The sequence below is a fragment of the Glycine soja genome, chromosome 7 (assembly GCF_004193775.1).
Source record: "Glycine soja cultivar W05 chromosome 7, ASM419377v2, whole genome shotgun sequence".
Classification (NCBI taxonomy): Eukaryota; Viridiplantae; Streptophyta; class Magnoliopsida; order Fabales; family Fabaceae; genus Glycine; species Glycine soja.
In genome coordinates, this window is record NC_041008.1 from 44,087,775 (window position 1) to 44,115,552 (window position 27,778).

General features: G+C 31.5%; 4 protein-coding genes across 4 annotated transcripts; 1 reads left to right on the top strand and 3 right to left on the bottom strand.

The window, feature by feature from the left end:
- Positions 1-1,715: 1,715 nt before the first annotated feature.
- Positions 1,716-6,595, bottom strand: LOC114420731 (peroxidase 40-like). Its single transcript, XM_028386547.1, has 6 exons — positions 6,451-6,595; positions 3,862-3,932; positions 3,320-3,580; positions 2,804-2,995; positions 2,360-2,525; positions 1,716-2,272 (listed from the first exon to the last, which is right to left on the bottom strand). Exons 1-6 carry the CDS (start codon positions 6,593-6,595, stop codon positions 1,869-1,871), a joined length of 1,239 nt encoding a protein of 412 aa, XP_028242348.1. The 3' UTR covers positions 1,716-1,868.
- Positions 6,596-6,917: 322 nt separating this feature from the next.
- Positions 6,918-7,723, top strand: LOC114419945 (cell wall / vacuolar inhibitor of fructosidase 1-like). The gene has a single exon (XM_028385769.1). It carries the CDS (start codon positions 6,987-6,989, stop codon positions 7,533-7,535), a length of 549 nt encoding a protein of 182 aa, XP_028241570.1. The 5' UTR covers positions 6,918-6,986; the 3' UTR covers positions 7,536-7,723.
- Positions 7,724-9,534: 1,811 nt separating this feature from the next.
- LOC114419946 lies at positions 9,535-12,637 on the bottom strand. The gene is made up of 4 exons (XM_028385770.1): positions 12,370-12,637; positions 11,463-12,176; positions 10,122-10,266; positions 9,535-9,983 (listed from the first exon to the last, which is right to left on the bottom strand). Exons 2-4 carry the CDS (start codon positions 11,998-12,000, stop codon positions 9,923-9,925), a joined length of 744 nt encoding a protein of 247 aa, XP_028241571.1. The 5' UTR covers positions 12,001-12,176; positions 12,370-12,637; the 3' UTR covers positions 9,535-9,922.
- An 8,419-nt stretch (positions 12,638-21,056) lies between these two features.
- On the bottom strand, positions 21,057-27,232 carry LOC114419948 (galactokinase-like). Its single transcript, XM_028385771.1, has 13 exons — positions 26,847-27,232; positions 26,538-26,716; positions 26,334-26,380; positions 25,077-25,171; positions 24,827-24,909; positions 24,419-24,487; positions 23,651-23,836; positions 22,989-23,123; positions 22,677-22,811; positions 22,134-22,204; positions 21,882-21,959; positions 21,549-21,690; positions 21,057-21,456 (listed from the first exon to the last, which is right to left on the bottom strand). The coding sequence occupies exons 1-13, from the start codon at positions 27,007-27,009 to the stop codon at positions 21,346-21,348; spliced, it is 1,494 nt and encodes a 497-aa protein (XP_028241572.1). The 5' UTR covers positions 27,010-27,232; the 3' UTR covers positions 21,057-21,345.
- Between the last annotated feature and the right edge of the window lie 546 nt (positions 27,233-27,778).

Genomic DNA, 27,778 nt, shown 5'->3' on the forward strand with positions numbered 1-27,778 from the left:
TTTAATTGAATGGATTTTCAAGGATAATTTTTCTTCTTTTTTTATCAACTACGAACTTTCAGAAGATGATACAAAGTTACAAACATTATGAGTGAAGTTTAGGTGATATATTTTTTTATGAGCTCGTTTAAAGATATATTCTTCTTGTTTCTAGAAAATGGTACGATTAACTAAAATAAATGCATGTTCTCTGTTCCTAAAGCAAGACAAAGCTGCCCCACGACCATGATCAGTTTCGTGCACGACACAATCTCTTGCACAGCTTCTTAACTATAAAAGGTCTCAGCAATTTTAAGTTCTAAAAAGACATATTTCTTCATCTTCTAACTTCTAGGGTTGCTTCCGTTCAAACAGACATGAAAATTATGAAAACTCTTGTTTTAGCTACGATTTCATAGGCAGCAACTAACTCCAGAGTCATCCATGAAAACGATGTGAATGAATCTGATCGAAGAAACTTGCAAGCAGACACCCCATCACGACCTTTGCATCCAATACTTATAATATCACATTATGTTGTTTGATTAATGTTCAATAAAAAGGTTATTATCTTAAGAACATCGTAGAAACATAAACTTGTTCTCTTGATGGTCTCGTCTGTAATGGAACCTCAATTGCTTTAGGCCTTTAGCCACTTCACAATCCTCAAAGTTCCCTCTCCTCTGCTTTCTATGTTTCTTCTTTTCATTTTTATTGTTTAATTCTTGGAAAAATAATTGACAGCGCATGGGGATGATGTGATATGCCTCTGTTTCGTGCTTCTACTTTCTTCTAATATATCCTCAATTTAGCCTTTTAACCTTAACAACTATTTGTTAAACAAATCCTTCGTATTTTGAAGAGAAGCAGTTTAATCCTGAATGAAGATATTAACATTTAAACTTACTCATGTTCAAGTTTTTCTTTTAGCATTTAACTTAACTTTCTCCATAATTATCACAATATATCCAATTATCATATATAAAATTAATAGATAATACATAATAAATCCAATGAACACAGATATATTTTATTTCATTTTTGTATGAAATTAAAATCTTCTAATTAAGATAACATAATTCAGTTAATTACTATTGTGCCTTTTGCAATGTAGCATGTCAGAGCAATACTTTCCTTCTTGCAGCAGTGTAGAGCTCAAGGAATTAATGGCTTTAACGGGTGGTTATAAAATTTTCTTAAATATATTTTGTTTTTTAAATGAGTCATTTTTTTTAGCTCCTGGAATATGTAAAATGTTATTTCTTGTTCTCCTCCTGTAAAGTGTATCAAATAGGAAATAAGATAAAGTGTGTCAAACAAAAAATAAGATATTCACAATTTTTTATATTTTTTATTATTATAATTTGATTTTCTACTTTATATTTTAGTAGGATTTTCTAATGATTTGAAATTACACAAATCAAATCAATAAAAAAAATTAAACCAGTTTCAAAGTGATTAATAAAAATTTTATTTTTTTTGACTTGATTATGTTAATTTTTAACCACTAAAAGTGTATTTTAAAATGTAAAATGAAAAATCAAATTAAATTTTAGGAGTCAAGAGTTGTCACAAATTGCAAATTTTTGATTTCATGTTTGATTCATGAGCAAAAGGCCTAAAAAGAATATTTTATGAATTTTAAAGATTAAAAAAATAACTTTAAAGGACTAAAAAAATCATTCAACAAGTATTAAAAACATATTTAATTTTATAAAAATTTAACTAAAGCTCCATTCAAGTAATCATTAATATTTAACCCCGTAGTGTAACATAGTTAACAATCCATTAGCATGCAACTACCATATTGCTTTTACGTAGGGCAATATCAGCTTGAGAACTGTATATAATTGTTATTATTTTACTTAAAAACCAAAGGCTAAGAAATATTAGTTAATAGTTCGGCAGTTCCTACGAATCTGGCCACTAGTCTGAGTTGGTGATGCCAAGCTTCCCATTTTCAACATAGAAAGCTTGAAGTCCTCAAAGAAAGCTAATGGGTTCTCCACGTAGGTTTCGACAATCTGTCGTGTCTGATCATTCCCATTCACAAGAGCCTGGTCTGATGGGAGCAATCCCTCCCCAGATAGAAGATTAACAAAATATTGATTATCAAAAGTAGCAGGTGTAGCCAAATCAAGATGTGCAACTGTGTTACTATTATCTGGTCCTGAGCATAGCTGTTGCAATGATGCAATGAATTCAATGTTAGCATTGGCACTTTCTGAGTTACTACTAGTCTGAAAACGCGAGCTAAATGTTCTGCAGCGAGCTTTACCAATTGTGTGCGCACCTGAAAAAAATGCTAATCTTGTTAATTTCTCAATGATGGAAAAGAATTCTAATAGCATGTGAATAAGAAAGTGTGAAGATGATTAACCTGAAAGGGCAACCATATCTTTAAGTGTAAGGCCTACATTCTCGAACTTCGCTACAAGCACATCAACAGTGGAGTTTGGACCTGGGATGTTATTATTTGCTGCATTCTTGCTAGCAGTAATGCCATCTTTCCTTCCCATTTGCACCTCCCAAATTGGACCTCCTGACTGTAACTCAGCAGTTTAATAATATGATTCATGATAGCTAGAATAGTGGACAAAATAGTGTATGCACTTTTTTTCAGTGTCATTAATCATAAATTCTCGTGTATGATAAAGTTTATTGACTTTAACAGTAAATATTTTAAAAGTAATGTTTATCATGATTCTCGTTATTAGTTGATAATATAAAACATTTTACATTACATTTTCCGGCGGATAAAAATTAATTTCTAGAATAACTGAGAAACAATGGAGGCCGAGGAAGGAAGGCAACAATGACAAACCAGAAGAACTGAATCTCTGGCAGCAGTTGCCAGTATGTCAGCACAAGAGACGGTCTGTGGACAGACTAGTTCTAGTTCGGATTTGATTTGGTCAATTACTTCGAATCCTCTGAGTGAATTCAAATTTGGACCCGCAGTTTTCTCGCCAACAAAGTCCTGTGTGTCATCTAGCAAGACTGAACCATCACAACCCTGAAATGTCAACAAAATCTCACACCGTTAATGGGATTTATAGAACCTTCAAAAGATAGAGTAAATTATACTGGCATCCTTAAGATTTGAGAGATTGCACAAATTTCTTTGTTTTTTAACCTGTACAACCACTTTTCTTATAAGAGGACACGGTGTAATACTTTTTAAACAATCAAAGGGTTAGTATAATGCTGTTCAATGTTTTTCAAACAGTTAAGGAGTTAGTATAGAGAGAAAAAAACAGAAAGATTTTGTGCAATTTCACAAAATTTGTCAGTGTAATCTACTCTAAAAGATAGTATGTGGAGGCAAAGAATGCCTTGCATTGACAAAGCAATCATGGAAATGTAGCCTAAGAAGTGACGCTGCCATTCTTGAGTCATGAGACACTGCCTGCTCCACCCAAGAGAAGATAATGGCCTCAGCTTCAGGGCAAGTGTATTGGTATATGTCAGTCCCTAATGGACAGCCACTACTATCATCACCATAGGCATCATTCAGGGTGGTTGCAAAGGCTGGAGTGAGCTTGAGTATCAGTAGACACAATAGTACTAATTGCATGGCTATTATATTTAGGGATAGTAACTATTCTTAGTGTTACTATATATTTCTGAATAATAAGGAAGGTTTATTGGATTGGAATGCTTCACACTGCTCTTCTATATATAGGATCTTACTTGCAGTAGAGTAGAGTGTTGTGTGATAAAGTTGAAATGGGTCAGTGACGGTGTTGATGAGGAGTTGTTAAAAGACACAGTCAAGCATAAGAAGTGGTTATTAGAGTCAGTAGCATATCAACGTAATCAAAAGCAAAGCAAATAATGCCTTGGACAAGATCCACTAGCAGCTTCAGGAAAGCCATGAACCTGGTCAAAGGGAGCACTGAGTTCGTGTGCTGATAGATACAAAGCAATTCTAGAAGCTGCGTGGCACAATGCTGCAGCCACAACAGCAGATATAGTTAGACAATTGATGCTATTCAATATTTATAATATCATATTATAATTATGCTACATTCTATGTTATTTGTCTAATGTCCGATAAAAATGCTATTAACTTGACCGGCATCATAGAAATATAAAATCCTTCACTCTTGTTAGTCTTGTCTGTTTCGGAAACACACAATTCTTACAGTCCCCTCTCCTCTGCTTTCTCTGTTTCTTATTTTTCATTTTTATTGTTCAATTATTGGAAAAATAATTGACAGAGCATGGCTATGTGCCATGTGATGTGATATGCCTCTGTCTTGTGCTTCTACTTTCTTCTAATATATCATCTATTCAGTCTTTAACAACGAGTATTTGTTAAACAGATCCTTCATATTTTGAAAAAGCAGTTTAATCTTGAATGAAGTTTTGACATTTTTTTTCTGATTCAAAGTTATTGACAATTTAATATATCTATTCAACCCCTAACTTTTTTTATCCTATTTTTCAAACTTCCTTAAGATTTTTAATATTTTTTTATCTTAACCCTCAGTAGAAAAAATATATCAGAATATTAAATCATAACTTCATCATATCATATATAAAATTAAAAAATAATAAAGAATAAATGCAATGAACACCATACACCCACATCCCACAATAGCAAATCTCCTAAAAATTAGGAAACTGTCGACAGAAATTGTAGGATTGGAATTATCATAGATGATTCTGTTATCACAGAAAGGTGACACCTCAATACAAGAGCACAAATACAATATTTAAATAGAAGGTTCTAAACCAAAAATGTACATTATGTTCTCGGTTTTCGTCATCTCTTTATTTCTAATTTTACTGAGTTTAGCATTACAATCTTGTAAACTGATTCATTAATGTCATTCATTGAAGACGTTTACATCATCATATAACCACAACAAAATTGTTGTAGGTATATGATGGTATGAACTATAAAGCTCTTTCCTACGCTAAAGGATTTCTAATTTTCTATTTATTTTCACTATGAAGGACAAGGGTCTTAATGAGTTTATAATGATAAGTGTACAACCATTGAAATGCTAAGATCAATACTAGTTACCTAAACTTTCAATTTCTGTCAAAAAAACCTTTAATTTTTTATGTAAAGAAAAAAATATTAATAAATATCGCTTTCTCTTGCGTTTTTAGTCCATTAACTTTATTTAACTAAAAATGATTTTTTTAACATGTTTATATTTTTTATTTATTATATTTCCAAAGTTACATTTAATATTTTAAAATAAAACTAGATTTTTCTCCATTTAATCTTCATAATATATTTATTAAACATAATATTCATTTATTGGACGTGTTATTAAAAAGATTTCATCATTCAAATTATTCTATCATAATTATAAAATGTGTTAATAATTACATGAGGGAAAAACAAATGTATTTTTTATAAGGGTAAATTTTAAAAGATAAAAATAAAAGTAAAGAGTGTGGGTAAACATATTGATTTTGTCTTTTGCACAAAGAAAATAATAAAGAGATAGATGTTAATAAGAGTGAGGAGGAGGATTAGGAACATACTTTTGAAACATTATCCGGTAAAATTGATTGATAACTATAAAATTAAAATATATAATCATTAAATATAACATGAAACTCATAAAATTTTATTTTTTTTAATAAATTTCAACTGACCAGAGAGAATATATATTGAAAAGAGTGAACAATCTCATCTTTTAACCCTCAATCTTTGGAAAAGAAAGAGTGAATAACTTCATATTAATTCCTCTTAATCTTGTTAATTAATCGTGGGTTAGAAAATTCATTTAGGGTGGTATAGCCTCATTCAGTTTAAAGATGTTTGGTCCAATTTCTATGTAGGGGACCCCTTTTGGTACTGGTAGCATCCCTTGCCAGGGGCAACCATTGGTTTGAAACCTCGAGAAGCTTTCCTATTTTGTCTTTATGTGATCCCAACCACAAGAAGTGAACAACACCCTGTAATAAAATTGATTGGCTCTGGGAGGCAGAGTGAATGTGAAGTCAAGAAAAAAAATTAAGAACTACAATATAATATTAAATAATTTAAATCAAATGGTTTTAAGATTTAAAATGCAATACATATTATAAAGAATTCTTAGAAGTGTCTTCTCTTTTTGTCTCCTGTTTGATTAGGACCACGACTAATAGGGAAAATGCTCGAGCAAGTTGGAACTTGAAAGCATTTGAAAATTGTTGTTCAATGTAATAGAGGCTATGTTGGTTATTAATAAAAAGACAAAAAGTTGATAATTCTAACTCTTTTAATTGAAGCTATGCCAATTATGCATGGTGTTAGTTAGTTGTGTCTTTGTGCAAGGGATGATGACTCTGCCTTGTGATCTTTAAAAAACAAGGAAGCTCTAACACATGTAATCATCAAGATCTTGTCTTTAATGAACGAAATCTCAGTAATGTCCCTTGCCCCCTCTTTCTATAATTCCCAAGGGAAAGGGTTTATTGAACTCAACATCATCTCGAAAGATCTCTAATTTGTCATCTTACCGCCTACAGAAGAGTGTGAACAAAACAGAAACTCTGGAACTGTTGGCGCTAAAAGCCAGCTGAAAACAGGATATCCGTGATACAAGGAAGGATTTTTCCTTAACATGAAAGTGTAGACGCAATTGCAATAGCACTGGTAGCCCATGGTTACAAAAAGCAAACAACACACCTATGAACAATTATTGCATACTACATGAAATGACTCATAAATACACTTTTCTTTTCTTCTTTTTTTTATCGGTTTCTCGTCTATATTCTCTTTCAGAGGTAATCCTGTTTAACATACAATGAGATACTAAATATTGACACTTCACTTTGCTTCCAACAAGAATTCAAACTTTAATTTGTCACATTGTGAAGGACCCTACAAAAGCACGTAAAAAGGATTAAAATACAGCCATTTAAAGTGGTCCAACAATTTTCCCTTTTTCTCTTGGAGGCAAACAAATCTCAATTTTTTAACTCACCAACGACCAACCTAACTTTAAAAAGCAGCCAAGAAAGAAGCTTGGTCATTCATTCCCATACCCGAGAAAATGAGGAGGAGCTCACTCTTTGTGTCCTCTTTTCTACTCCATATTCTTCTTCTATCTTGCATTCTTTTCACACCAACTCATTCCTCTGATGGGGATGGGGATTTGGTAGACCAAATATGCAAAAAAACACCCTTTTATGATCTTTGCAGCTCCATCTTACACTCAAATCCCTTGGCCCCCAAAAGTGATTCAAAGGGTATGGCACTCATAATGGTCAATGACATTCTGGCAAATGCTACTGACACACTGAGTTACATTGAAGAGCTGATCAAGCAGACCTCAGATGAACAATTGGAGCAACAATTGGCTTTCTGTGCTGAGTCATACATCCCAGTTGTGAAGTACATTCTCCCACAAGCAGCTGATGCCATAAACCAAGGTCGATTTGGGTTTGCCAGTTACTGCATAGTTGATGCTCAAAAGGAAGTAAATGCTTGTGACAAGAAATTTTCTGGCGCATCTCAGGCACCCTTAAGTGATAGAAATGACATTATGCAGAAGCTGGTGGATGTGGCTGCAGCCATAGTTAAACTATTATTAAATGGCTGATTTATTTTTCTCTCCCTCCTTTCCAGCAGCCTCATTTCTTGTAGAATTTAGTAATTATGCCCTTATTCTTATTCAATAAATAAATGCTTTGGATGCTTCAGTTTGTACAAATAATTATATGATGTGTAATTCTGTCATTCTGTGTACTCTAAAGATGCTCTTTATAAACCATACCTTTTTTTTTACAACCTTGCTGGTCTCTCTTTTATGAGCCTCGTTCCCCTTTAAATCATAATTGATAGTTAGAATATAATATACTTTGTTTCAATTTAATCTGGAAAATAATAATTTTTTAATAAACTTTTGAAAAAGAAATTTAAAAATGATTACATTTTTAAAAACAATTTATACATGCATTAAAAAGCCATTTCACCGCAGCCTCAAAACAGGGTTAAATAAACAGAGAAATTTACAATTCAAGTGAGTGGTTACTACTTACTAACTCTTCAATGAAGTTAAATTAGACAACCTACGGGATCTAGGACTGGGAATATGCTTGTCTCGGATTTGACCATAGACTTATATTATACTTGGATTTATCATCGAGTTGTTGCCATACCATGGGATAAGAAATTGAATTAGGACCAGCAAATATTATTGAATTGTTACACTCATCCATCCAAACTTGCTATCGTTATGTTATGGAATGGAAACTGTAGCAGGTGTCCACTTCGTATGTGATGAAGATTGTTTTGTTTTGTCAACTTTTTCTTAATTTTCTTTGTCGGATCAGAGATAGAGAGAAAGCAGTCACATGTGAAATCACATGCCTAGCTACTCCCAAACATGCACAACAGACGGTAGAGTCCAAACTGGCATTATGGCATCTCACTCAGCCAAAGCTTGCAAGAGCCATACACACCTATTTTGATGTCGAAATTTATATATGCATTGTTTTCATGCACAAATATTATGTTTCTTCTTCCAAATGGAACGAAAAATTTATTATGCTTTGTTATGATATATCTATATAATAATTGTACAGTAATTTTATTATGTTTCACTCATTTTTATTCCGTTTCAATCGTCATTGTCTAGATACAATTTTAGAAAAACAGAAAATTATTTTTGAAAATAGTAAACAAACAAGCTCACAATTTAAGGAAGTTCGGGTTCACAAAATAAAAAGGACAACCTATAAACCAAAGAAACGTGAACTAAACAATCCCGTACGGATTAAAAAGAGTAATGACCCGTTTGTTTCAATTTTTTAAAGAGTACTTTTATTATTAAAAAAACATCTTGAAAATCATAATAATTATGTAATTTTTCACAAAAAATTAAAAAAATATTAAAAATGTCTCGGTACTTTTCTTAACAGTTAAAAAATCATTTATATAAAAAAAAGTTCTAAAAAGTTGCATTACAGAATTATTTTTTTTAGTTTGAATAAATGATCCTAAATTCACGGATAAGATTATTAAAATGTTATTACCACGTGGTCGGTAATTAATTAGAGAATATCCTACTAATATTTAGGTCACATCATGATTCTATTGAAATCATTTTTCCGTTATTTTTTTTTCTCATCACCTTCTTGCCAACTTTTTTTTTTACGACACTTTCTTGCCAACTTCCTCTATGCTATATCATGTTTTTCAGTGTGACATAAGAGTTTACATTCAGTATGTTTGGAGAAGTGGCAAGTAAAATAAAAGCGATTAATTTTTTACGTTCAAAGTAAAGCAATTCAGTGTTGTTTCTGAAGTTTCATATTTTTTACGAGCTAGGCAACCAGATATGCGTATATTATCACTTTGATGATTAGACAGTTAGCATCTGCTTATTTGCAAATGCACGAGTTAATTTGATGATTAGTTCTACTTTCACTTGCTATTATATTATCAATTTTTTCAGTAAAATAAATTTCATTACCCTCTTGCATACTAGCTCTTCTCATGTTTCCTAACAGATGTCGATTTTAACCTGTGTTTCATGACGATCTTATTAGGAGAGGAAATATAAAGGGAAATAAAGAGAGTAAGAAAGACAATCAACAAAATCATAAGAAAGGCTTCACTTTCTCCCTCACATCACAATTGGAAAATCATAAGACATCGTTACATGATAATATTAGTTAGGTGATTACATATGGTCGTGAAGCTTCAAAAGCAAAATCTCCTCCGACTCTGAATTTCAACGTGTATGCAACAAGAAGTTGCTGAGGAGGTAACTACAAGCAACACCACTTAAGCAATTTAACTCACCCCCCTACCCATTGACTAATACTATACATACAGGGGATAAATTGCCCAACACATTCAATCTCATAATAATGAAGAAATACATTTGAAAAGACAAGAAAAAAAAAATCTTTGGTGAGAAGCACATGGGGTACACAATACCATATGACAATGACATTGCTGGTGTCACTATATTTGCATTAATTAACCTGCACCTCTTCTCAGTTTTGCAGGCAAATCTAAACCAGTGACCTGCTGTACAATTCTGCAAGGTACAATCAAGTAACAATGATTATATTAGAAGGTTGTTACTCCAGCTTTGTACTCTGTGTGAATGAAGTAGAAAAACAAAGAAAAGGTGCTGACAAAGAATGTTCTATGAACAGTGTGCATCTCAACTTACTTGTGAGGCTCTAAACTAGGTGCATTTGGGTCACTTGAAGATGGATTGAGTTGGTGTTGAACATCAATCAGACCACCCTCCATTAGTCCTGCAGGTACAGGTGATCCCTGGAAACTTGTCACTGAACTTTTTCCAGATGACATGCCTGTAAAGAGAACACAGTAAAAATTAAGATCACATGGAGTGCATTGTTCTCATGAATTTGAATCCCTCCTTACATAGTAGGAAACTCTACCAAAAACATTTGATGATGAAATACCATAAAACACAATCATGTTGATTGATTAATAATATAAAAGGAATTTGTAGACCATAAAATAGAAGACCGTTACAGCATTCTCAAATACAGATGAAACAAAATCAGATAACTGGAAATAGAGCTTTCTCAGCATATCAATGGCCGTATGCTACAAAAGTTTATACTAAAAAATGGGTGATTTATTATAGTTCCAGTTGCAAATAGCTTTACAAACTAAAAGCCCCTTGGCACAGCATTCCAAACACATCATCAAAGAGGAAATAAGGAGCAAATGCATCAAGGGAATGGAAAATGATTCTCTAAAGTTATTAGTTGGTACAAATAAGTTATTATTTAGATCTACATGACCAGATTGAACCTCAACCTCAAGGAGGAAAATCTAAAGAGAAAATAGCACCAAATGCTGAGTGAACAGAACATAATATGAAAAAAAGGAAAGAACTCAATAGTTTTGAAAAGTTTGATTAATATGTCTCAATCGAATTACTTGAAACCATGTCTTCGAATGATAAATACTGAATCAAGATCAAATGTGTGAATATATTTGACTGAGCTTATTACATGACTGAACTGTGCTTTAAAATAAAAGACTTCTTTCTACTTTTCTTTTTTCCTTTTTCCTATTCAGAGTAAAATTATCCCATAGCTTGACATTCCAACCTATTGTTGAATAGAGAACCATTAAAACAGAAAAATAGTAACTGTCACTATTCTTATGAATAGAAATTCAACAAATATTAACTTCAATTATCTCCACTTTTATATGCTGGTGCAGAGAATTCTATTTAAAATGCAAGTTTTACAAAAACTATTTTTCAGGAAATCATCAAACATAATACTGAAGTAATGATCTCAAAATATGAAATGGCCTAGCTTAGAAAATAGAACCAATAGGTATAGATGGCAATGAAATTGCAGAATCCAAAGGTAACAGAACAAGGCAAAACAATACCCAATTCAACAATTACCAACACTAATTGATATCTCAAAGTTAAACCCCTATCATGTTACAGTGCAGAAGAGTAGGAAAAAAAATGTTATATCATATGCATGATAAGAATTACTTATATTACAAATATTACCTTGGAGTAATATCACAATACAGAAGACAACAGTGAAAACCGTAGCAAGCATGCTGCTACTGGAAGATGATGATGCCTTAGCAGCTTTCATCTTCTTCAAGGCTTTCTTTCGCTCTATCCTCGCACGCTTTAACATGGCAAGTTCAGTGATCTCCCTGATTAGCTTTTGGTCAGCAGCATCCAACGATGGAGCTCGCGGAGGTCTTGGAGGCTTCGGAGACTTCTTATTACTGGACTTTTTACGTTTCTCCTTTTCTGGGGTATTATTCTCTGCATATTCTACTGAGTACAACTTGTTTGTCACTTTCACCATGTCCATTGAAACTACAGTTAATTTTGACTCCTTGCAGAATCCACTATACCTATCTTCACCTTTTATACAATCTCCAACAAACCCACAAGAAATCTTATTAAGTAATATCTTTCCTTGTTTTCTGTTACCTTCAGTAGAGACATCCTTTGACTCATCATCAGTCAAAACCAACCCACTTTCAAGATCAACTTCAGCATCCTCATCCTTGGCACTCTTAAGATCCATCTCAAACCCACAAATGATAGAAACAAAACTAATCCAACTTTTCTCCCTTCTTGTTACCTACCCTACAAAATTTTGTCCTCTAAACTGTCTCCCTTAACTAAATCCTTAAACTCAATCCACCTCCTCAACAAAAGATATCACAAAATAAAAAAAGTAAACCCAGGAATGGACTGACCCTGCATCATAAAAAGAGACATAAACATAATTCAATCGGTTACACAAAAAGTAAAAATCATACTTCTAATTAGTAAGCCAAAGAAAAATGAAATGAAGTTAAGAAGATAACGGGGCAGTTATGAAAATTGGAGAAAGGCATAAAGTTTAAATTTTTAAAATAGCTTGAGGAAGGCATTGTGGAAAAGTGAATACCTTGCTTGAAGGGAAGAGAAAGAAGGCGAGATCCGATGAGGGACAAAAAAGCATGAGAAACGGAGTTCACAACGTTACAGGAAAACTACGTCACTGCCTGCAATCTTAAGTGTTCAATTAAAATTCAAAATCTTTTTCTCTCTCTTTTCATTGCCAGAGCCCATTCCATGTGATGTCTTCAAAAAACAGCACATTTATAGTACAGAGCGAAAATACTAGGAAGGAAGGAGCAATGCAGAGCCGCGCCGACAGTTGGCAACTCTGTATTTCATCTCTGCCTCTCATTTTTATTTTTTTGTTTTTATTCTCTAACTTTTTCATAACCTTTTTTCGATTGGATTTTTCGTCAAACTATGTCTCAAAAACATGGTTTTAAACTACTGCGTAGCTCAGTTGACTGAATCTATTTTTACTTTAAGTTAACCGTGTTAAAATTTGATTAAAAAAAAGAACAAGTTACGTTTATTAGCCTAGTTTTTTTTTTCTTTTTAACTAATTGTGTTCTATGGACGACGCCTTTTAACACGTTTTTCTTACCTAATCTAATTCTACCACTTTAGACACTGTTGTGCTCGATTTATGGATACTTCTTCACCGACACTTTTTTTTGGGATATTTATTTATTGATTTGTGAATGGTTATAATATAAAAATGAGAAGAAAAAAATATGCCTGAAATGATAGTGTAAAAAAATTATAATCATTTGATCACAATTTATCGTATATGATCAATTTATTAATTTTTTAAATAATTTACAATTAAATAATAATATAAAATTTACTATATTTATCCATAAATATTAAATTCTATAAAAATTATGTCAAATGTTTATATTAGATATTTTATTCTTAAATCAATTTCATTTATAGTCATGATATAATGAGAATCTTATCATACAAAACGTTCAACAAAAATTCATTTTCAACCTAGATACTTTTTATATATAAAAAAAATGGTATTATAAGAAAATTTAAAAAAGATAAACTTAAAATTTTTTTTATTTTTTTTATTAAAATTAGAGTTTTGTTTCAACTACTAATACACTAACTTTTGTTATATAAAATCAAAGGGTTAAAATCTTATTATATTGACATGAGTGAAAATAATTTATTTAATTGAAAAATTTATGTTTGATTTTCATCTTTTTTGGGATAATGACAGTCATACATCGTGAGTGAAATTAGTATTTGACTCAATGATTTAAGAAATATTACTGGAAAAAAAACTTTTATTATATGGATAGTTGAGGTAATAATTTAATTTTAACTAAATAATCTCAAAAGTATTTACGTACTGTTACACTTAAATCTTGTAAAGAAAAAAAAAACTCACACTATCAGACTTAATATAATAAACCTTCTATATTTTATTTATTTATTTAATTTTAAAATGGAAAGAATTTTCATTTGAAAAACGTGTTTTACGCTCCCCCTTCGCGCACGCGTCTTTATTAAGAAGTAGTAGTAAATAGTTATTCGTAAAGATTGATGTAATAAATATTTGTTCATAAAGGACCTACTGTTGCCCCCCTTTTTTTATTTTGGGGGGTTATGTTACCTAATGCATTAGTTCTAATAAAATAAATTTACCTGGCATTAATTTTAACCTATACTCATGTTAGCTTGGTTTTGCATTGATAGCCAACGAATTTTATGTGCTGAACTAATAGTAAATAGTTCTTTTTATGGGAGGATGGAAATTTTAGGAGAAAAGGTAACATCTTAATTTAAGAAAAGATTCTACATTTAAAAAATATATATGCATTTTATATTTATTTTATTTTAGAAAAATGGATAGTGACATTTATCTCATCTCATAAAAATGAATAAGAATTTGAATTATGGTTATTTTAACGTGAAACTTTGTCTTACTCATTTCAATAAACCTCTCATAACTAACAGTTTGAAATTATCTATTTCCGTTGATCATGAAATTTTTCTATTTATTGTTAAAACTTCTTAAATATTGATTTCGGCAGCCATAACTTAATGACATTATAGCCTGTCTTCACTCTTTTGGTGGCAGGATCGGATATATAAAAGGCAGAATGTGCAGCAACTTTTCCATATAGTTTAAAAATTTAATGTATAGCCAATTATTTTTTCTTATATTTTTATTTGTCAAGAAATTGGGTTCAGCCGAATGAAAAAATGGGAGGTGGGTAGGAGCAGTGCACCAAAATAAGTGACAGATATGCTGGGTATCTTAAAAGGATGATTCCTTATAATGATCCTGCCCTAGTCACCATTATTAATCAGTGCTGATAGTTTCCCTTGGGACAATTGTTTCTTTCCACTCTTTGTTTCAAAAGAGGAAGAGAAACACAAAGTTGTCAAGTTTGGGAGGCAAGGTGAGACTCCTACAATATGAACTTCTTCTTCCCCATCAATTAGAATGAGTTTTCAATTAAATTTTAATTTAATCTAATTTAACTTTTATATTTTTGTATACATTGTTTGAATCGTGTTTATAAATCAATTGTATAAAATTATTATATTATAACTAACAAGGTTGAATTAAGTAGAAAGGATTAGTCTTCCGAAACACGTACGAAAACTTAATAGTATTCAAATTTTTCTATAACATTATTATCTGACTATGTTTTAAAGAGTAAAGGTTCTATTCACATTATCATTTCCTAATTTACATTCTTCATTAATAATTTTATAATTTTATTTTCTGAGACTGCCCTTGTATAATTTTTATTAAATTTTAATTGAATATACAACTAGATAGATCAATTAGCACTTTAGGGATTGTTAAAATTAACCTGTTTGAATTACACTTTTATTTAAGAATTTTAGTTAAATGCATTAACCTTTACCAATTATTCTTCTCTTTTTTCACTTTTGAAATTTTGCTTTAAGCATCTCAATGCTTAAGTGTAAATGTAGTTAAAAGAATGAAGCCATGTGCCTCTACAAGGAAAAAACTATTAAAAGGACTTATGTGTCTCTTTGATACTTACTATAGTGTAATGGATGTGATACTTACCACTTAAGAAGTGATTATTTTGTATGCACTCTCTCCGTTTATAAATCTGAAAAATAGTCAACATCGATCCATATTTACTAATAATTTAAATTAACTAAGAAACAAACGACTAACCAGTTTAAGTGATAGCTTAATTCTCTTAAAAAATATTTTAAATTAAAACATTTTTAATTTAAAAAACAAACCCATCATATTATAGATTTTCTCGGCATAAACGAGATTACCTTTTACAAATGATACATGGGTCATCATTTAAAAAATTTAATCAATATTTTTTTTTAAGAGATCACATGCATTCTCTAATCCTATTCAAGTTAGATAGAAATGAAATTTTTATTTAAAGTTGTGGTTTGGAATTTATCACCGACTATTATAAAAAAATGTGATATTTTCTAAAGTAAAAAGTAGTTCTATTTTCTGATAAATTTGAAATTTTAAAATTCAATAATCCACTGGACATTATGTTAAAACTAAGAATAAAGAACTATTTATGGCAGTTGTGTTTAATTTTAACTTTGAAGTTTATGCAATATTTTTTAAATAAGGTTAATTTAAAAATTATAATTATAAATTTTTAATACATAATAAAGAGTGAAAATTGACAAATAAAAGTGTGAATAGACCTAATCAGTAATCATTTATATACTTAATAAATTTTAATAAGATTTTTTTTGTGTAAGACAGGATACTAATAGAAATTGAAATTATAAGTTGTTGGTGAGATAGTGTAAACAGGGAAATGGAACTACCTATATTTTAAAGAAAATTGTAGGCTTTTTTCATCTTAGATAATTTAGGCACCGTCGGTCATCCCATTCTAAAAGTTTATGTATCAAAAGAAAATATGAACTTTTACACATTCACATTGTTTTCTTTTAAAAGCAAGTAGTGATGAATAATGATTGATTGATTTCTAGCTGCAGTTGCCCTTGTTCTTTTTCCAGAAAAGCTTAAATCAACTATGTATTTTTAAAGGATAAATAATAATGACATTTACAATTATTTACAATTCTTTGAACAATAAACACTGCCCCTTTATAAGATTGGCTTGCGGAATAAAAAACATTAACTAATATAAGCAATTCACCGATTTAGCAAGATGTATAGGGTCCTTTGCCAAGCCCTGTGTATAAATAAAATTCAAGCATATAAAAAATATAAAGAAGAAAGAGAGAACAATTTGCAGAAAATTAATAATTGATGAGCTGAATCGCTTAGTTGGCGAATTTTTCCCCTCGTACCATACAAACATAAAAAATAAAATAAAATAAAAAATCTATTATGTTTGTGTGTGTTTTGAATTTTCACTTCCCGTGAAATATCTCTGTCACCAAGAACTGAAAAATGAAAGAACCAAAATCAAATTATTACTAAATGCCAAGATTTTTCTTGGATATTATATTCAAAGATTTAATAGTTTTGACGTTTATCGTTAATAATCAATTGAATAAGTCGTGATAGGGGCTTTTGCACAACCACGTGCAATTTGAACCCACATCTAATAACTAAGCTACAAAAGCACGTGGGTTCTGATATTTCAAGATTTGCCAGGCCCTAACATAAACAACTCTTATCTTTTGGAGGAAGTGATCCAACGACTGTGGTTTAAGCTCAAGCGAAATTTAGTATGGACCATCAGATAATTTCATAACTTTTTAATGGCAATTTATAACTTTCACTTTGATTTGATGATAATTGAGGAAGGTTCTTCCCTAGGCTATATATTCAGAGTCATTTTAATTATCTCTATGTCAAACCTTTTACTTTTTTTTTTAGAATGAAATTTGTCATTCTTTGTGAGTTGCATTGCATGTCTTATATGGTAATCCTTCCGTAACATGTCTTATATGGTAATCCTTCCGTAACATGTTCACCTTCATCTGATAAACAAGTAAACTCAGAAAGGAAAAGAATATAAATTAGTAGTTTATATGATTTCTTAAGGTACAACAGTTAATTACTAATTTTGTCATTGCTACTTTCTACAGGGAGAGGTCAGAGTGGCACAAAGGGGGGAAATCCTACAAATTGATGGAGAGTATTATGTCATCAAACCCTTAAGAGACTTGAAGATGAAGTTTGAAACTTAACAATGTTTTTTGTATAATGCTCACTTTTTATTATTTTTAACTGTTTTTTGAAAGGCAAAAATAGTCAAAAAGTAAAAGACTTGCAAATGTTGATATTGTGTGCATTGTTGGCAAGGATACAGCAAAACAAAAGCAATACCTGAATTTTGGAAGTTAGGATTCTAATATTGCTTTCTAACTTTGGCATGAGTTTTTAGATAGAAAATCAATATTTGAGCTCCAGTCTAATTTATTCATTTACTAAATGCAAGTTTGCAAAAAGGTAGTGATATTAGCATGGACGCTTAAGGCTTGAGGATTCAACTATACCAAACCTTTGAAGCTAATAACACTTTAAAGGTGTTATCTAGGTCTCTGAGCAAATGAAATACATAGCATCTTGCTGCATCCATCTTCAACTGAAGCATAACAGTTTCATTGATAATTGGTTATTATTTTTTGACTTAAATATATTTTTAATCTTTTAAATTTAAATAATTATTTTTTTAGCTATTAAAAAAATATTTATTTTTATTAGTCCCTCATATTTTCAAAAGTTACTTTTAATCCATCTTTATTCATTATATTCATGATATCACAAATAGTGATAGTTTTAAATCATAAATTATTTTTTAATTTAATTTTTAAAAAATAATTAGTTGTTTTAAAGAAAAAACATAAAAATATTGATGTAGAATTGTGATATTTTTTTACATATGATAATTTTAAATTGACATAAATGATTTTTAAAGAAATTAGATTAAAAAAATATTTTTGACGATGAAAAACTGTCACAAATTATAACATTATTAAAGAAAGAGAGACTAAAAATAACTTTCTAAAAATTTGAGAGACTAATAAAAATCGGTTAATGCATTGGGTTTTACCCGTTTTTGACTTGTTCAAGGTTTTGAGCTGATTTAATGACACATTAGGAAGCATTAAACTGGACATGTGATTGATTCTCGATCAAACTAACCAGTCCGATCTAGATTTCAAAATCATGATAAAAATAGATTTTTTTTTAAAGACTAAAAAAGTTATTATCCAAATTTAAAAGATTAAAAACATATTTTAGTTTTTTTTTTTAACAAAGGCAGCCTATAGTATTTTTAGTGGTTTTATAACCATTTTTTTTTCTTTCTGTTCAATTAGTAAAAATGCCATTTTGTGCAGGGTCAGAGGACCCTATTGCAAAGGTCTTTTAACTGCTTAAATCATGACATGCGCTCGTGGCAACCCTTACAGCTGATGGATATGTTTGTAGGATCTTTGCTGTTATACAATTCCATCATAAACTATAAACTTTATGTGAAGAAAAAGTCTTTATTGCTGGCAGATTAGAACTTGCACCGACTCTAATTGTCTCACTTCAATTCTGCTTCTGAAGATCATCACCATGCTGTTGAACTTGGGAGCCGTTGAAGCTTGAAATTTGTTAGAATTGGAAATCTCACTTTCCCAACCCCCCCGATATATTGGAAAGCTCACTTTGAGTATGATTATTTTGATTCTGATTGATTATTCAGATCAAGTTGTATTCCAAAAATGGAATTAGAGTATTCACTATTCCTTGTGTTAAGCTGTTAAGAAAGAAGAGATTACATAAGCAACAGCCTTTGCAATTCAAATATATATTTAGCAATTATACATACAAATATTTTTACTCTTGAAGGCAGATCACGCATTGGTTTGTTTGACAATAATTACATGTTTGATAAAATGGCAATATATTGTTAATTTATCCAAATAGTATACATTTTATCACCAGAGATAAAAAAGTATAAAATCCTATAAATATATATATATAGATCACCAGAGGTGAAATTACGTAAAATTTATTTTATATATTGACAATATATTACTGTGCATAATATGGGACATTATCTATAACTGTCACTAATATTTTATACAATATAAACTTATGAATATGACTTCTACATTATATTTAACTTTAGTTGTAATTAAAATAACAAAATCAAGATAAATCCATGTAATCACTATTATCTTCTCTCTGCAAAATTAATCATCACTATTTATTCTTTTAAGTTATAGAATTGACAATTTACTTTAAAAAACTAAAATACTTGGAAGAAATTACTTTCTCTTGTAATTTTAGAATTTATTTTTATGTATTGTTATAAACTTTTTAAATCTATGTAAGTCCATTTTGGTCACGGCATACTGGTCTTAATTCTACGCGTTTTCTTACCAAACAGTTTCCAACGACCATTTTGAACACAATCACTTTCGATCTTTATTTCAATAACCACTAACGACCAAAGAGATGACCAGCTATGAATATTTCACAATGTCGCGATGTCTAAAAAACAAAATGAACTCTTATTAGATATTGTTTTTATTTTTACATTTTCAAAAAGCAATTTTTGTTTTGGAGAAATGGATAAACTTAAAATCTACGAGAGAATCATCTCTCAGTAACACCAGATGAACAAGAACTTGAAGATACTAAAAATCCTATTAAACTTAGCAAGTAAATCAACAGCTTGATTTGCTTCCCGAAACCATTGAGTTTGCTCATCCTCTAAATAGATTCGATAAATGTGAGATATTTAGGAGAGGTTGTTGGGATAAGGAGGAATTTAATACTCTTTAGTGGTATCCAAATCTATGATCCCATGCAATCTCAAGAGTCAAGACCAAGCCAAAACGCCCAAAGCTAAACCTTCATGTTACTATATTGTCCCAACATAATGGAGAAAGCCACCAAGAATTTTCTCTCATGATTCCGCATAACTCCCCCACACCCGCAAGACCATTAATCTTTTCCAAAAAGACATCATAATTAACCTTGACCCAACCAGTGAATGATTTTCACAAAATATTATTGTAGCATTTGGTGTCAATGAAATAGGCCGAAGCTATTAACGTGCCTTGAGGGGATGAGTTTGAAGACATGATGGAGGAGTGGGTTAATCTTGCTAATAATATAGTCTCTGTCTCAATGGTAGCTATTTAATTTCTTAATTACATTTATGATCAGTGAAGGGTAATAATTGTGATCAAAGAAGGTTATGAGTAGAAGGGAAATAGGAACTAAGTTACTGTCAGTTGTAATTTTAATTGTGGGTTGATATTTATGCCAGTCTTGGAATGGGTTATTAAATATTTGCAATCTCAATGCTAAATATGAGAAAGCCAACTTGCAGAGTTGACAGGTATTATGGAATGATTTATGTAACCATCATGGGTATATCTTGTGCCCATTTCATCAATATATCTTTTTTTCTGATAAAAAAATATTATTGTGTAACATTAATCCGAATGTAGGGATCAATATGAAAATATCATTTAAAATTAGTCTTTCCATTTCTGTAGCCCCAAAAAAGTTAACCTACAATACCCGCCAATCAAAATTAAATAAGCAAATTACATTAACACCCTGATATTTTTTCAAATTACACACAATACTGTTTGTTTAATATTTACAACATCTTTCCTTATTGGGAGTGTCAGTGTAATATAGTAAGACGTAATTTACTCAAATTAAATCCTTTTATGCCAAATCACCACTCAATCTTTATACGCATTTCTCATCTCTAATTTCATAATTTGTTCAGGTGAAAATCTTTATATTATCAAATCACATATTGCATGCCACCATTGTTCCAAAATCAATATATATTAAAACATTAAGGATTTTTACAATTATCTAATCATAGCAACTACGTAAGAGTTTAAACGCTGTTTTCGTGATAACACGTTTATTTTTCCATTACAGAAGATGACTTAGCCATTCGGCAATAACATTATTTGTTTTCATTGTATCAACTAAAATAACTTAACGATGAGGGTACCATTTAATCTTACTCCATCAGAAATTGCATCTAATTTGTGTTTAGATCTCGGGAAGAAAGTTGCAGCCATAAGAAGGGAAGCGGGTTAAAGAACACTAAAACTTGAAGATAGCCGCACCACTTGATGGCTTGGAAGCAAATACATAAAGGCCAAGATCGTTCTTCTTAATAACGCCCTTGTCTATTCTAGACTGGTAGAAACATTCCTGCAATGGATATAAAATTCAGCATTGACAACTTGTTAGCTCCAAATCTCCAACGATTAATTAGGAATGTCAAGTATAATATGATAACAAACCTTCAAATTAAGGATAAATTGTGGAACTATGCTCTCTTTCACCAAAGCAACAGCACAACCACCCCATCCAGCTCCAGTAAGCCTTGCCCCAAGAGCACCATTGTTACGACAAATATTTACAAGTTCTTCCAACTCCGGACAGCTGATTCCATTAATAAAGAATATCAATAGTGCATACAAAGGAAACTACATTTTACAAGGAAGTATGCTTCATTCTGCTATTTTTAAGGTTGGAAAAGCTCACATGACAAATCATGCCTTATAAAATAATCCTTCCAGACAGAACCAAACAATTGACAATGCATACATTTTAAGAGTACTGTAAGTCAATACCTGCATTCATATAAAACGCTGCAGCTATGATGACTTTCGTTCATAAGGTCGCCAAGCTTCTTTAGCATGTCCTCGTCGCTGAAAATAATTGAGCAGTGAATATAAAAGAAACCTTTAGATCACTTACAAAAGAATTACTTCTAGAAGCTATGAACTACTAACTTTTAAGCAATATGAAAATGTTAATGAGAATTACATTGAAAACAAACAGCACAGATGCATAGCTACATAAGATAGATCCAAAAGACTCACCTTAGAGTTGAGGATACAACATCCTTGAAAGCATGTACCCTCTTGGCTTCTGAATACACATGAGCAGCTCTCTAGAAACAAAATGTGTCAAAATTAAATAACAGCATATAAAAGGGATAATGCATTACCTGTTAATACTTTCTACCAATGAAAATGCTTAATGGTAATGGTGAAATACAAAAGCACAAGAAATTTATAGATATTTTCCAATTGGAGTATGTCATACATGAAACCTTCTAACTATATAATAAAATTTGCAGTCCAGATATACGAAGTACTAAATTTATCCAATCAGCAATTGTCACATGCTTATGCAGGTGGGATAAAAGTAACTCCACCACCGGGCTTAAATAAAATCCAGAGATATGAACACTAAACCAGTAGTGGTTTCTAGTCAGTTACAGAAGTACAGAACAAAACAAATGACATATACCATTTAAAAATGTTTTTTTTTAACCAAACTGACAATAAATAATATATTCAGATCTTATTATGATTTATACAAATAGGAGTAACTTTGCTAATGAAGCTTAAAAAAATAACCTGATGTAATTTATATTGCTTTGCAACTTTTACAACTTCTAAATAAGCTGCATTATTGTTCAAAAATGAAGTCAGCTTTTCCCCTGTAACTGCTTCAATTTCTTCAGCTGTATATGGTTCTTCCTTCAAATATTCCTGTACCAAAAGGAAAGTTTTTATAACAGGTAAAGGTTTGAGAATTTTACAAACACAAGAGAATACTAAAATGCAAAGAAATCCATATTGATTGAAATGAAATGTTCTCAATAAAAATAAAAAGATAGTGTCAGGCAAGGCTAATTCTAAGGATGACATCATACCAGGTACAATTACCTTTACAGCAAGTACAGGATCAGATGAGTTATGAATACCAGCAAATGATACACATAACCCTTCAACATCAGACAGTGTGTTCACTTTTGAAATTGCCTCTTTTGGATCCATCCCTAGCTTTATAGCGAGCACAATCTGGAAAATTTCACAGTAGAGTTTTTAGATAATAAATATAATCGACAAACCAAAAGGGCTTGCAAGTTGCTGGTCTGCCTAAGCAACTAGCTTTTGATGCATGCACACATACATGTGTATACAATGATTAAATCCAACATGAAAGTACCAACAACAACTGAAATGAACCGGATTTTTCTTGTTCAATTCAATAATAGAAATAGTTAATATAATGATTGGATTCCAGGATATGAACGAAATTAAACAAGTTAAATGATCTAATTGACCAATCTATTCCACTAGAAGTGGACTAGGACAAGTGGTTTTGGTAGTTTGCAAGAAGTCATAAGTTGGTTCAAATCACCGTCCTCTCTTTGCATCAAACAAACAAACAAAGAAGACACCACCAAACTATTTATGCATTCCCATTCAATAAATGTGTACCCTGACAGGTTATATAAAATTGGGTGGTAAAAATGTTTCACTCCATAAATAGTAATTAGGGAGTAAGTACAAGAGTAACATTATTTAGGTTGAAATGTACTCACAGAAGCCAAACGGCATTCGACAACCCTATTATTATAATTTGTGGCAGCAGTAACAGCCTTTTGAGACTCTGCCAAAGAATGAGCTATCACAAAAGTCCCACCAGCAGGAAGTTGCACATCTGTTGCACGAATTGGGTTGAAATCAATCAGTTCTGCAAACCCAGTCTTGGCCATGACAGAGATTGCCTGTCAAGTAAAACCAAATAAAAAGATTTTAGTCCAGGTAAAATGTCAGAACATCCAAAGAAGAGAAGCACAAGTTGGATCATAAATCCTACATACAGTGCCAAAAAAAAAGGAAAAAATCTGATGAGAACCAGTTGGAAGCAGATTAATGCATCAATGGACAATATGATGCAAGCATACATCTACAGTGAAATGAGTATCATTTTCAAATTGTGGCCACAAGAATGGTGTCCTACAATTAATCATCCTTAAATTATGGAAATTAAATAAATTATTTACATCACTTCCTACCCAAAAACAACTCATTTTAATATATTTGATACAGTTTAGTTCTGATTGATGGATTAAGCAACACCATATGCACATGTTCAATTTTTCACCTGAGACATTATAATTTGAATGTTAGTTATAAACATTGGTCAATTAGTGCCAATCCGCAAGAAGCTGTAGCATAGTAGTTATGACTTGTGAGTGTCATCCCATAGGAGATACAGAGGAAAAGACCATATTTGGATAGGTAGTTGGTACATGTTCACATTAAAATTACAACTTAAAATATCTGTAATGAAAGATGTACACAACCTGATCCATCCCACCAGATTGAGTCCCAATATGTCGTTCACAATCACATGTAACTTGTGCAAGTTCTTTCTGTCAACAATATATGATAATTTGTCAGAAACAGAATAAACAAAAAATATTAAACAAACAACAATAGAATATTTTTCAAAAAGAGATGTATTCAATAAAAGCACTGTAGTAAATTATTCCACTCCTAAAAATTCAACTTTTTTTTCTATTGTTACGTAAATGGCACATAAAATTCCAGCACTTAACTCCTTATCATAACTCTGAATAATTACTATAAAAAAAATAAAATCTTACAAGCTATATATGCAAACAATTTATCCATTCAACGCTCACTGAACATAATTTGCTCTGCACAAACTATAACACCGACACATGTGCATTCTAGCCCAGAAGGCATACCTTCGGGAAGTTCACATCAAAAGCAGCCATAATAGCAATTGTGGATGAGCAGACAAATGCTGCAGAGCTTGATAGTCCAGAACCTGTAAAGAAATAAATAAATTATTGCTCTTTTTCCTTTTAATTTATTGCCATCAACGGACAAATTGTCATCTCTAATAGAGATCAAGATATAATGATCAACATTAACTTAGAGGTAAATTTACATGTCCTTAGCAGCACCATTCTAATTCAAAACTAATGAACACACCTGTCGGCACTGTTCCATCAACAAGAACTTCAAGTCCAACAGGTTTGCCAACATCCACTCCTTTCAATTTTGCATAGTCATGGAAACCTTTGTACCTACAGTAGTTACATTATCTATTAATACTGAATTGAACAACAATGCTATACACTCTTTCTTGTTCACCCAAAAAAGGAAACCACCACATCTATCTCTAAGCCCCTTCATTCATATATAGTAGATCATTTAAAATTTCACACTACAAATGGTAAATGTATCGTTAAAATGACTTGCAAGCACTCCTTTTTATAATTTAAATTCAAAAAGTAACCAGTATGCACATTGGTAAATAGTAATAGTTTGAATGACAAACAATCTATATCATCTCGATAGTGTTAATCAAGGTTCATTAAGCAGAACTATAAGACTTCCTACATATGATAATCGTAGAAAAAGGAATGTGATTCTCCAAGATGTGGCCTATGTGTGTCCTTTTTGTCTTGAAATAGAAGAATCCTATTCTCATGTCCTCTTTTCGTGCCATAAGCTGGATGTTGTGTGGAAAACTTGTTACGGATGACTCAATTTGAAAACAGTGCTTCTAGAATAAGGAAAGAAAGCCTGTATGTGGTATGATGTGCATGTGTGTGGTGTATTTGGAAGAATAGAAATGCATGTATTTTTAGAAATGAGGATTTTGATGCTTTGGCGCTGGTTCAGGAAGTGAAGTTTGTTGCTTGGTCCTGGTTAAGGCAGAAGTTTAAATCATTTGAATAGTGCTCCTTCCTTTTGTGGTCTTTGAACCCGGGAGCATGCCTGCTAGATGGGGAAGCCTTATAATTCATTTGCCAACATTTGATATAAGATAGGCTTCGGGTGGGGTAATTGACTAATCAAGTTTTTATGAGTTTCTTTCATGGTATAGCGGTTAGGGCTGTAACATACATTGTATATTACAATTAATCTGAGTGGGAACACATCACTGTATGCGTTGTAGTCAGATGGGATTTTGGTCACGTTGGATATGTGCTTTGTTGTGGGGCTTTGGCTTAATTGGTATTTATTGTCATGCATGTGTGATAAATAGCCATTAACCTGGGAATGATTTATACATGTAACTGTATTGTTTGATACCACCGGTACCGATTCATTAATATAATTGATTTTGCTGATTTAAAAATAAAAAAACAAACACAAAGCATATACATCTAACTGAGCTTGCAATTGTTATAACCTTAAAACAACCAAAGAAATGGCAAGAGAAATATGAAATAAACTCACCCACAAATAAAATAATGTCCCCATTTGTGGTTCTTCAAGTCGATTTCCTGCATGAAAAACACAACCAAAGAAAATAAAATCAAATTACCAACAAAACAGATTGACAAAATGAATCATAAATAAAGAATATTAAACACACATTCTGAAAACGGTCTTCATTGTTGTTATACAATATTTGAAACAGAAAAGGATTGGAGGATCCACCTGGAGAGGATCGGCAGGATAAGTACAAAGTGAATATTTTTCACCATTCACGTTAGCGATCTTGAGAACCTTTTCGGCATCATTTTTCCGAATCGCCACGATCGTATCTTGCCGAATTGCCATAGGCAGCACCGAATAACCTTCATAATCAATATGCTCCCCAATCAAGTTCACTCTCCCTGCACCGCAAAACCAAAATATTCATGAAACACCGCAATATTCTAATCTCTTATTATCATAAAAACTAACAATTAAGGGAGAAAACGAAATACAGATTTTACAAATTCAGAGAGAGAGAGAGAGAGGAACCGGGTGAGCGAGCAAAGATTTGAGGATGATGGCCGAAGATATCGATGAATTTGGACTTCAAAATGTCGAAACGAAGCTGAGCTTCTTCGAGTGCGGAACTTCCGCCATAGACAGGTTCTAGGTTGTTGTAAATCGGGATCGGAAGCTCCTCGTGCTTCGCCATTCCTCTTTCACGATTCAACTCTGCAAAACTCTTTCTCTTTTTCCTTTTTCTCCTCTCTCAAGCTCCTTCTGTTTCGGAACGGTAACGAAAATAATTTTTTCAATATGTCCTTTAATTCTGTAATTATTGTTTACTATAGCAGCAATAATAATAGCTAAAAAAGGAGAATGTGTTCAGCTTTATTCGGACTTGTTAATGAAATGATTGTGTACTTGTTGCACTACAAAAACGTTATTTGGATAGTGAACGATGATGATGATGACGATTGGATTTGGAATTTATAAACAGCCCAAGATAACTACTACGTGGCACTGACTTGTCTCATTCGTTAGAAACCCTTTTTTTCATTTTGTAATTTACTTAACTGTTTTATTAAGATTTTAATAAAAAAAAACATTATCTGATGAACAAATCAGGAACTGCCACGTGCCAATCCTGATAGAGATTGTAGATTTCAGGTAAAACTGCACTACTATATCCGTTACGATCTTATAGAGTAAATTTCTCACTTTGATCTCTTGAATTTCGGATAAAAGTTTCAACCTTTGTTTAAAAAAAAAAAGTAACTGATTGAAAAATAAAGCTCGCTCAAATTTAAAACTATTACTCCACTTATTATACATTATTGCCACTTTATACGTTTCCAATGCTTTCAATCCATGTGGGGTTCATATAGAGTTTCAAGATTACATCATTGTTAGAATATTTTATGAACAGCGTTTATCACTGTTTCTAGATTCCTCCATTATTATTATTATTATGCAAAGCT